General features: G+C 54.1%; 1 protein-coding gene and 1 long non-coding RNA gene across 3 annotated transcripts in view; one reads left to right on the top strand and one right to left on the bottom strand.

The window, feature by feature from the left end:
• LOC105495334 (latent transforming growth factor beta binding protein 4) overlaps positions 1-8,112 on the top strand; it is a 33,888-nt gene extending 25,776 nt beyond the window's left edge. For both annotated transcript variants that reach the window (XM_071086869.1, XM_071086870.1), the window contains 8 exons: positions 267-533; positions 804-875; positions 1,438-1,566; positions 1,769-1,915; positions 3,524-3,676; positions 4,611-4,991; positions 5,343-5,495; positions 7,680-8,112. In XM_071086869.1, coding sequence (XP_070942970.1) covers positions 267-533; positions 804-875; positions 1,438-1,566; positions 1,769-1,915; positions 3,524-3,676; positions 4,611-4,991; positions 5,343-5,495; positions 7,680-7,834 — 1,457 coding nt within the window. In that variant the 3' untranslated portion in view covers positions 7,835-8,112. The remainder of the gene's footprint in view (positions 1-266; positions 534-803; positions 876-1,437; positions 1,567-1,768; positions 1,916-3,523; positions 3,677-4,610; positions 4,992-5,342; positions 5,496-7,679) is intronic.
• On the bottom strand, positions 5,470-9,362 carry LOC139360277 (uncharacterized). The gene is made up of 3 exons (XR_011617568.1): positions 9,240-9,362; positions 8,930-9,114; positions 5,470-5,814 (listed from the first exon to the last, which is right to left on the bottom strand). It is a non-coding gene; the product is annotated as an uncharacterized lncRNA (long non-coding RNA).
• Between the last annotated feature and the right edge of the window lie 2,206 nt (positions 9,363-11,568).

The following is an 11,568-nucleotide window of genomic DNA, read 5'->3' on the forward strand; positions in this document are numbered from 1 at the left end:
GGACGTTCCCTCACCACCCACCCGAGCTGTTAGCTGCAGTGACAGGGAAGTGTGAGGTGGGGAGGCAAGAGATGCAGAAATGACAGGAGGTGACAGTGGGAGAAAGAGAGGCAATGACAGAGGAGTGTGAGAGGTATGGAGTCTGGTTCTGCCACTGATGGCTGTCGCCCTGTTTTCCCATCTATGCCGGCCTCAGTTTCCCCATCTATGATGTGGCGGGGTTGGGGGTTCAACCCACACTGGGCTAAAGCCGCTTGTCTCCCTAGGCACGTTCCCAGGCTCACAGACCCAGGCACCTGCCAGCCCCGTTCTGCCAGCCAGGCCACCCCCACCACCCCCGCCCCGCCGACCCAGCACACCTAGGCAGGGCCCTGTGGGGAGCGGGCGCCGGGAGTGCTACTTTGACACGGCGGCCCCGGATGCATGTGACAACATCCTGGCTCGGAATGTGACGTGGCAGGAGTGCTGCTGTACTGTGGGTGAGGGCTGGGGCAACGGCTGCCGCATCCAGCAGTGCCCAGGCACCGAGACAGGTGGGCATGGGCTGATGGGGACACAGGGTTGAGGGCTTGGGTGGAAATACTGGGTGGGGTGTGGGCCTGGGACAGGGGACACATTTGGATAGGGCGTTGAGGTACTAGTACTGTCAGGGCAAGGGCGAGCTGCCAGATAGGTGGGCATGAGGCTGAGTGGTGGGCATTAACAGGCACAGGGCCAGAGTGACTTGTGACAAGTGGGCACGAGCAGGGTGGGGCTGGGGCTGGGGCTCTGGTGTCCTGGCTCAGGCTTGTCTCTGTTTGTAGCTGAGTACCAGTCATTGTGCCCTCACGGCCGGGGCTACCTGGCGCCCAGCGGAGACCCGAGCCTCCGGAGAGGTGAGGCCAGCCTTTGACCCTCCACCCTACTCAGCTCTCAGGCCCAGCTCTGTGTCTCACCCTTTGTTTCTCTGTATCTGTCTCCCCAACCCCACCCGTCCTCTGTCTCTTTCTTTTCTTTTTTTTTCTTTCCTTTTTTTTTTTTTTTTTATAGTTTTTGCTCTTGTCACCCAGGCTGGAGAGCAATGGCGAGATCTTGGCTCACTACAACCTTTGTCTCCTGGGTTCAAGCGATTCTCCTGCCTCAGCCTCTGGTGTAGCTGGAACTACAGACACGAACCACCATGCCTGGCTAATTTTTTTGTATTTTTGGTAGAGACAGGGTTTCACCATGTTGGCCAGACTGGTCTCAAACTCCTGACCTCAGGTGATCTGCCTGTCTTGGCCTCCTGAAATGCTGGGATTACAGGCATGAGCCACCACTCCTGGCCTGTCCATCTTTCTTTCCCTGTCTCTACTTCTTGGTCTCTATCACCACCTCTATCTCTGTCTTCCCTGGTCATGCCCTCACACACTCCACCCATCCAGCCCACTCCCATCTCTCTCTCTGCTTTTCCCACAGATGTGGACGAATGTCAGCTCTTCCGAGACCAGGTGTGCAAGAGTGGCGTGTGTGTGAACACGGCCCCGGGCTACTCGTGCTATTGCAGCAACGGCTACTACTACCACACACAGCGGCTGGAGTGCATTGGTACAAGCCCCACCTCCCCCAACCCCTGGCAACTCTCTCCAACCCCTAGCCATGCCAGCTCCTCTCTGGAATGTGGCCACCCCCAGCGGGAGTCTTTCCTGGAGTCTAGACTCCATCCATCACACTGCCAATGTGCTGGGAAGAGAAATGGGAAAGGGTAGGGGGAGTTGAAGGGGATGCCTGTTAACCATCCTCTCCCTAGATAATGACGAGTGCGCCGATGAGGAGCCGGCCTGTGAGGGCGGCCGCTGCGTCAACACTGTGGGCTCTTACCACTGCACCTGCGAGCCCCCACTGGTGCTGGATGGCTCGCAGCGCCGCTGCGTCTCCAACGAGAGCCAGAGCCTCGGTAACCCCGCCCCCAAATCCGCTATGCCCCTCCCACGCCATCCAGGCCCTCCTTCCCTCGGCTCAGCCTCACACCCGCACCCGGGCCACAATTTTGCGACAGCCACGCCCTTCAAAGGCCACGCCCCACTGAGTCCCAACTCAGTCTCTGTCCCAGTGCATGTTGCCTCTTGGACTCCAGCTTCCTTTCTGCACACTGGGTGAATAGCCCCTACCTTATAGGGTGGCTGTGAGAAGTTTTCTTTTTTTTTGAGACGGAGTTTCGCTCTTGTTGCCCAGGCTGGAGTGCAATGGCGCCATCTCAGCTCACCGTAGCCTCCGCCTCCGGGGTTCAAGCGATTCTCCTGCCTCAGCCTCACGAGTGGCTGCGATTACAGGCATGTGCCACCACATCCAGCTAATTTTGTATTTTTTTCTTTAGTAGAGACAGAGTTTCTCCGGGTTGGTCAGGCCAGTCTCGAACTCCTGACCTCAGGTGATCCATCTGCCTCGGCCTCCCAAAGTGCTGGGATTACAGGCGTGAGCCACCACGCCTGGCTGAGGAATTTTATTTTTATTTTTTCAAATGTTATTTATTTTTTACTGAGTGCCACATGAGTGCTACCTGTTATTATTTCTCTGCATCTCTAGGTCTCTGTCTCTTTCCAGGTGTTTGTAGATTTCTGTCTTTCGTGTTTTCTCTGAATTTCTGACACCCTCTGGATCTTTGTTTTCAGGTCTCTTTCTCCTGCTTGTGTATCTTTGTTTTCCTGTTTTGAGTCTTTGACTCTTTGGATGTGTTTCTCTCTCTCTCTCTCGGTCTTTTTTCTCCCTTTTTGTTTCTGACTCTTTTCCTATCTCTAGATCTCTGACAGTTTCTCCTGAAGCTCTGTCTCTTGAACACTGTCTTTGTTGTTGTTTTCATTTTTGAGACAAGATCTCGCTCTGTCGCCCAAGCTGGAGTACAGTGGCATGATCACAGCTCACTGCAGCTTCGACCTCTCATGCCCAAATGATCCTGCCACCTCAGCCTTGTGGTAGCTGGGACTGCAGGAGCCCGCCACCACGCCTGGCTAATTTTTGTTTGATTTTTTTTTTTTTTTTTTGTAAAGATGGATTTTTGCTGTGTTGCCCAGGCTGGTCTTGAACTCCTGGGCTCAAGCAATGCCCCCACCTCAGCCTCCCAAAGTGGATTACAGGCTCCAACACTCTCTATGCATCTTGCCACCTCTCTTTTTGCCCACTGTCCCAACCACTCTTCTTTCATTTCCTGTGCCTTCAGCACTAGCCCCCATACACTGAGATGTCAGACAATGCTCAGAGAAGCAAAGCAACTGCCTCGAGGTCACACAGCTCTCTGGAAGCCAGACTTGGGTAGACCCCTCTCAGGCCCTACCTCCTAGTCATTGGACCCCCTTCTTCTGCCCTCTCCTCTTATATGACAGTCTCCTTGTTCCTCAATCCAGACCCCTGGAGCAACCTCAGAGAACTTCCGGAGTTAGATCACAGCTGATGAGAAGGATTTGTTGATAGGCAGAGGGTGACTGGGCTGCTCAGCAGGGGAAGGGCCCAGCCCCTGGGAGGACCCGAGTGCCAGGCCCAGTCTGACACATGCTGTCTCCACCTGCAGATGACAATCTGGGAGTGTGCTGGCAGGAAGTTGGGGCTGACCTCGTGTGCAGTCACCCTCGGCTGGACCGTCAGGCCACCTACACAGAGTGCTGCTGCCTGTATGGAGAGGCCTGGGGCATGGACTGTGCCCTCTGCCCTGCCCAGGACTCAGGTGCTGGCACTGGCCTAAGCTGAACTCAGAGGCCTTGCCCCATGGGCTTCAAATCTAGGCCCTCAGATCCCCAGTCTCAGAACCCCCAGACTCTACCCAAACTCTGTCCCCTAGACCAACCCCCAAGTCGCAGCCCATCCCAAAATCTTGGTCCCCGAGTCACATTCCAAAGACTTCCAAATCTCAGCCACAGACATCCCAAGGCCTGACCCAGCAGATCCCATGGTACCAGCGCCGCAGGCCCCTGAGGTCTGGTCTGTCATACCCTCCGCTCCTGGTCTGTAGAACCACAAGACACAGCCTATGAGATGTCCTCCCCTAAATCCTGGGCCCTTAGACCTGAAATACCAGTTGTTCAGACCTCACTATCCTGGCCCCAGACCCCGTGGTCACAGCCCCACAGAACTCCAATCCCATTGCCTTGGACACCACATCCGGGTGCCTAAGACCCCAACATACAGCCCCAGAGATTCCCAAGTCTTGGTTCCTACAACCCCTGAGTTCCTCAATCCTCAGCCCTTAGGAGCCCAGTTCCAAAGACCCCAGTCCTGGGTCCCCAGACTTTCAGGTCCTAGTGGCTCAGACCCTCTCCCATGCATCCTGTCCCCTCGGGTCCCCAGCAGCAATTCCTGGGATTCCCTCGTCCTGGTCCACAGAACACCCTCATCTGATTTCTTCAGGTCCCTAGTCCTAGCTCCCATGGGTCCCTCCAATTCTAGCCTCAGACCCTGATTTTTAGCAGGCTTCATTACCCTTGATCTCGGCACGTTGGAATCCCAGTCTTAGCCTTCAGATTCTCAGTGCTGGCTCCAGACACCCCAGGGCCACCCAGGACCCTCCCCATCCACTCCTCTGCCTCATCTTCCCAAGGAGGGTACATGAGGGGTGGGTGTGGGGGCCAGCGGGGGCTGATTGCCTTGACTTCTGTTCCCAGATGACTTCGAGGCCCTGTGCAATGTGCTACGCCCCCCTGCATATAGCCCCCCGCGACCAGGTGGCTTTGGACTCCCCTACGAGTATGGCCCAGACTTAGGCCCACCTTACCAGGGCCTCCCGTATGGGCCTGAGTTGTACCCGCCACCTGCGCTACCCTACGACCCCTACCCACCGCCACCTGGGCCCTTCGCCCGCCGGGAGGCTCCTTACGGGGCACCCCGCTTCGACATGCCAGACTTTGAGGACGATGGTGGCCCCTATGGCGAATCTGAGGCTCCTGCGCCACCCGGCCCGGGCACCCGCTGGCCCTATCGGTCCCGGGACACCCGCCGCTCCTTCCCAGAGCCCGAGGAGCTTCCTGAAGGTGGAAGTTATGCTGGTGAGCGCTGCCAGCGGATGATGAGACTGAAATGAGGGGTGAGGTGTGCACAGAGAGGGGAGGGAGGGAAACAGAGAAGGTGGGAGGAGAGACGGAACACAGGTGCAACTGGAGAGAGCCACGGAGAGGGACAGAGAAGTGTCTGTAGCCCGGCAAAGAAAGAGAAAGCGGCAGAGGGAAAGCTGGCGAGAGAATGAGGTAAGCTTACTGGCCCCACAGCGCCCGCCGCAGCCCTGGAGCGGGATGGACAGTTTAGAGCAAGAAAGATGGAGCCAAGGACGCGCACCCACCGCGGTGGGTAAGGGACTAAGGCAGGGACTTCAAGTCACAGGGTCCCCGCATTTCCCACAGGTTCCCTGGCTGAGCCCTACGAGGAGCTGGAGGCAGAGGAGTGCGGGATCCTGGACGGCTGCACCAATGGCCGCTGCGTGCGCGTCCCCGAAGGCTTCACCTGCCGCTGCTTCGATGGCTACCGCCTGGACATGACTCGCATGGCCTGCGTTGGTGAGGGCGGGCCCGGGGCCAGCATACGTGGGGAGAGGCAAGGCTTGTCCAGGGAGGGTGGAAGCCCTGAGCAGGGGCTGCTGGTAAGGGACGGGAAACAACCTCACTACAGGGGACGGACCAGCCCAGAAGGGAGGAGTAATTGCAACTGGATGGGGCTTGACTGAAGAAGGCGGAGTCAGGGTGTCAGCAGGACAGGGCTTGACACAGTGCTGGAACTGGGCCTTGAAGCAGGATAGGATAGAATAGTGCTGGTGTGACTTGCAATGCTACCTTGGGCAATTTGCAGGACCGCTTTGGAGAGCTTCAGTCTTCCCACCTGTAAAATGGGAGTATTAATCAAGTCTGCCTAATTTGGATTGTAGTAAAGCCAAGTGATTAAAATCAAGAACTCAGCCAGGTGCGGTGGCTCACGCCTGTAATCCCAGCACTTTGGGAGGCCGAGGCGGGCGGATCAAGAGGTCAGGGGTTTGAGACCAGCCTGGCCAATATGGTGAAACCCCGTCTCTAAAAATACAAAATTAGCCGGGTGTGGTGGTGCATGCCTGTAATCCCAGCTACTTGGGAGGAACCCAGGAGGCAGAGATTGCGGTGAGCCAAGATCACGCCATTGCACTCCAGCCTGGGCAACAAGAGCAAAACTCCGTCTCAAAAAACAAACAAAAAAACTCAAGGAGGTCACATAGACCTCAGGCCCAGTCCAGCAGCTTGTTGTGTGACGCTGGACAGGTCGCTGCCCTTACCTAATTTTTCTCATCTGAAAAATGGCTATAGTTGGCCGGGCGCGGTGGCTCAAGCCTGTAATCCCAGCACTTTGGGAGGCCGAGACGGGCGGATCACGAGGTCAGGAGATCATGACCATCCTGGCTAACACGGTGAAACCCCGTCTCTACTAAAAAGTACAAAAAACTAGCCGGGCGCGGTGGCGGGCGCCTGTAGTCCCAGCTACTCAGGAGGCTGAGGCAGGAGAATGGCGGGAACCCGGGAGGCGGAGCTTGCAGTGAGCCGAGATCGCGCCACTGCACTCCAGCCTGGGCAACAGCGTGAGACTCCGTCTCAAAAAAAAAAAAAAAAAAAAAAGCTATAGTCAAAGATCCCATTTCATAGAATTGTGAATATTATTATTATTATTATTTTTTTTTTTTTTTTTTTTTTGAGACGGAGTCTCACGCTGTTGCCCAGGCTGGAGTGCAGTGGCGCGATCTCGGCTCACTGCAAGCTCCGCCTCCCGGGTTCCCGCCATTCTCCTGCCTCAGCCTCCTGAGTAGCTGGGACTACAGGCGCCCGCCACCGCGCCCGGCTAATTTTTTTTTTTTTTTGTATTTTTAGTAGAGACGGGGTTTCACTGTGGTCTCGATCTCCTGACCTTGTGATCCGCCCGCCTCGGCCTCCCAAAGTGCTGGGATTACAGGCTTGAGCCACCGCGCCCGGCCAGAATTGTGAATATTATTAACACTGATTTACAATAACATTAAGACCATGTGCAAATGGAGGCACATGTGTAAAACGAATTACAGTACCTACCTAATAGGGATATTAGAACAAAGTTAATACTCGTAATGTGCTTAAAACAATGCATGAACATTTACTGTTGTTGACACCATCATCAATATTATTTTCTTTTTTTTTTTATTATTATTTTCTTTTTTTTGGAGACGGAGTCTCACTCTGTCGCCCAGGCTGGAGTGCAGTGGCCTGATCTTGGCTTACAACAACCTCCGCCTCCCGGGTTCAAGTGATTCTCGAGCCTCAGCCTCTCAAGTCGCTGGGATTACAGGCACCCGCCACCACGCCTGGCTAATTTTCATATTTTTAGTAGAGACGGGGTTTCACCATGTTGGCCAGGTTCGTCTCGAACTCCGGCCTCAAGTGATCTGCCCGCCTCAGCCTCCCAAAGTGCTGGGATTACAGGCATGAACCGTTACGCGTCCGGCCATTATTATTTTCTTAACAAAATCCTAGTGCCGTATGGGCCACCATACCCATCTTACAGAACACGAAACTGAAGCACAGAGAGGTTAAGCCACCTGGCCGGGCTCACACAGCTAGCAGATGGCTGAGGTCAGATTGGACTCCAAACGAGAAGCTCAGCATCTGCTCCTCTGTTCCAAGAGCCTAAGGGGCCGAGGAGGCGAGCTTCTGGGGCCCCAGCCTTCAGCAGGGATCCTTGTCCGCCCTCCACAGACATCAACGAGTGTGATGAGGCCGAGGCTGCCTCCCCGCTGTGCGTCAACGCGCGCTGCCTCAATACGGATGGCTCCTTCCGCTGTATCTGCCGCCCGGGATTCGCACCCACGCACCAGCCGCACCACTGTGCGCCCGCGCGGCCCCGGGCCTAAGCCCTGGCACCCGCTGGCCGCCCATCCTCGCCTACCACACATGGCCCCTGCAGCGCATCCTGCAGCGCATCCTGCAGCCCCCTTATGCGTATGTGCATGGGGCGGCCCGCTTGGACCTGGAGAAGGGACCTACGGACGCCTGGAAGCTGCGACGCCCTGCACTGCCCCGCCTCCCCCAGCGCTCCCACTGATGCGGTGGTCCCGGGCCTGGCCCAGGGGCCCCTTCACATGCCCTTTCCCTTTTATAAAATTCTCCATTAAAACCCACCTATTTTGTATGTTTTGCCTCCATCTGTCTTTCTGTTTCTCCAAATCTACCTCAGTTTGTGCTTTGAGTCACAAAATGATATTCCCTTCCCTTCTGACCCCTAGTTTCGTCTGTCTCTGCCTCTCTTGGTCTCTGCCTTCCTTCTCTGTCTCTGTCCTTCTGTCTCATCTCTGTCTCTCTGTCTCTTTCTGATTTGTTTTCTCTGCCTAACCTCTACATCCTGTCTTTTCATCTCTGTTTCTGCATGCGTCTTTCTCTTTTTCCTTCTCTTTGTTTTGTTCTGTCTTTAATCTGGAAAGCAATCTTGCCTCTGGATTTTTTTTATTTTTTTATTTTTTATTTTTTATTTATTTATTTATTTTTGAGATGGAGTGTCGCTCTGTCACCCAGGCTGGAGTGCAGTGGCGCCATCTCCATTCGCTGCAAACTCCGCCTCCCAGTTTCAAGCGATTCTCCTGCCTTAGCCTCCCAAGCAGCTGGGATTACAGGTGCGCACCACCACACCTGGCTAATTTTTGTATTGTTAGGAGAGACACGGTTTCACTATGTTGGCCAGGCTGGTCTCAAACTCCTGGCCTCAAGTGATCCACCCACCTTGGCCTCCCAAAGTGCTGGGATTACAGGTGTGAGCCACCATGCCCAGCTTTTATTTTTTAGAGACGAGGTCTCCCTACGTTGCCCAGTCTGGTCTCAAACTCCTGGTCTCAAGTGATCCTGCCACCTCGCCCTCCCAAAGTGCTGAGATTATAAATAGGAGCCACCGCACCTGGCCTAGAAGTCTTAAGCTATCCTGGAACAAATGGGGCAAGAGCAGGGAGCAGGAGTACCTGGTGGGCCAAACCCAGACCTGAAGCTCCAGCTGGGAGTTGGCTGTGGATGGAGTATGGAGCGGCAGTCCTGGCAGCTGGAGGCGGGAATAAGCTCTGAGTGTGATGGTCAAGGACCCAGCACCGACCTCCTCCATGCGCCCTAACTACTTATTGGCCATGTTCCTAATCCAGAATCTTCTTCCCTAAAAAACAAGAACATCCTAGATCAGCATAAACTTAGGGCAGGAGTAGGGACCAGGGATCGTGGGTGATCAGCTTAGCACTGGGACAAGCTGGAAAAAAAACAAAAAAACAAAAAAAACTGTACCTCGGTGGGGCGCGATGGTTCATACATGTAATCCCAGCACTTTGGGAGACCGAGGCGGGCGGATCACAAGGTCAAGAGATTCAGACCATCCTGGCCAACATGGTGAAACCCTGTCTCTATTAAAAATACAAAAATTAGCCAGGTGTGGTGGCATGCAATTGTAATCCCAGCTACTAAGGAGGCTGAGACAGGAGAATCACTTGAACCCAGGAGGCAGAGGTTGCAGTGAGCTGAGATGATGCCACTGCACTCCAGCCTGGTGACAGAGCAAGACTGCATCTCAAAACCAACCAACCCCACAAAACTGTACCTGAGTCATTCTTCACCCACCTGTCAATGCATGTGTCCCCAGGGTTTCAAACTCGCATGCTGCAAAGACCAGACCCGGAATGTTAGCAGGAAGCAGGGAAAACTGAAGCACACATTACTCCTAAGTGTGATCTGCCTAAGGCTTAGGTAGACTAGGAAGGGGAATTCTCCCCAGTGTTAATACTGTTTTTGGCCTGGCGGGGTGGCTCACGATTGTAATCCCAGCACTTTGGGAGGCCAAGGCAGGATGATCACTTGAGCTCAGGAGTTTGAGACCAGCCTGGGCAACATGGTGAAACCCCATCTCTACTAAAAATACAAAAATTAGCAGGGTATGGTGGTGGATGCCTGTAGTCCCTCCTACTCAGGAGGCTGAGGCAGGAGAATCGCTTGAAACCAGGAGCTGGAGGTTGCAGTGAGCCGAGATTGTGCCACTGCACTCCAGCCTGGGTGACAGAGCGAGGCTCCGTCTCAGAAAAAAAAAAAAAAAAAAGGACTAATATAGTACCCTATGGAGCCTATTTGGCCTGTGAGGCTCCAGTTTTAATCCTCTAGGTACAGCTGAAATTGCATAAATTGCAGATTGGAGGCTGCTTCTTGACCTGATCCCCAGCCCACCCGCTGAGTGTCAGGAGGAGTCCCATTCCCAGAAGCCTCCTGTGCTACATTGGGGAATCATACTAAGAGCGCCTACTCTGCAGGATTGGTGGTGGTAGTCAAATGAATTGTCATATATGTGCTTAGAATGGCATCTGGTACAGAGCAAGGGCCCAGTCATTGTTGGTGTAACCCTGGGCCTCCCAGGACATGCTGAGCCCTGTGGCTGGGCAGATAGTAAGGTCTCATTCTTTTGTCTTTTTCTTTTCTTCTTCCTTTTTATTTCTTTTTCTTTTTTTTTTTCCTTTTTTTGACATAGGGTCTTTCTCTGTTGCACAGGCTGGAGTGCAGTGGTGCCACCATGGCTCACTGTAGCCTCAACCACCCCAAGCCTCAAGTGATCCTCCCATCTCAGCCTCCCAATTAGCTGGGACTGCAGGCATGTGCCACCATGCTCAGCTAATTTTTTAATTTTTTGTAGAAAGGGGACCTTACTGTGTTGGACAGGCTGATCTCAAATTCCTACCAAAGGTGCTGGGATTACAAGTATGACCCACAGCACCCAGTCTGGCTAGGTCTTGTTCTTTACCAATTCTCTCTCCCAGGGTGGAGGAGGAGGCCATACCCCATCCCCTTCAACAGGACAGTGAGAAGCACCTAACACAGGGCCTTGGTGGGGAGGAGTGTCAGACAAGGAGGGCTCAAGGTTCCACAAAGGGGTGACAGTTGCCCAAAACTGCCTGTACCAAAAATGATTGAATTGTACACTACACATGCGTGACTTGTGTGGTATGTGAATCATAACTCAATAAAGCCCTTCTTTAAAATCCCCAACCCTACAGAGGGTTTCAGGAAGTTACCCTCCAGCTGGCACAGGGAACCCGACCCAAACACTAACTCACTCCTCACTCACTCGTTCAACAGATATTTTCCTGCTTTGCAATAAGTGAATTAGAGGACCACAAGCTTTAACCCAGCCTTATGGGGTGGGAGGTAGGGAGGGCTCCTGGAGGAGGACATGTTGGAGCTGAGAGTTGATCACAGTAGGGAAATGAGCAAGATGAAAGTGGTGGAGATGCCTATAATCCCAGCTACTCGGGAGGCTGAGGCAGGAGAATCTCTTGAACTCAGGAGGCGGAGGTTGCAGTGAGCCAAGATTGCACTGCTGCACTCCAGTCTGGGCAACAGAGTGAGACTCTGTTGAAAGAAAGAAAGAAGAAAGAAAGAAAAAGAGGCCGGGCGCGGTGGCTCAAGCCTGTAATCCCAGCACTTTGGGAGGCCGAGACGGGCGGATCACGAGGTCAGGAGATCGAGACCATCCTGGCTAACACGGTGAAACCCCGTCTCTACTAAAAAATACAAAAATCTAGCTGGGCGAGGTGGCGGGCGCCTGTAGTCCCAGCTGCTCGGGAGGCTGAGGCAG

Source organism: Macaca nemestrina, chromosome 20 (genome assembly GCF_043159975.1).
Source record: "Macaca nemestrina isolate mMacNem1 chromosome 20, mMacNem.hap1, whole genome shotgun sequence".
Taxonomy (NCBI): Eukaryota; Metazoa; Chordata; class Mammalia; order Primates; family Cercopithecidae; genus Macaca; species Macaca nemestrina.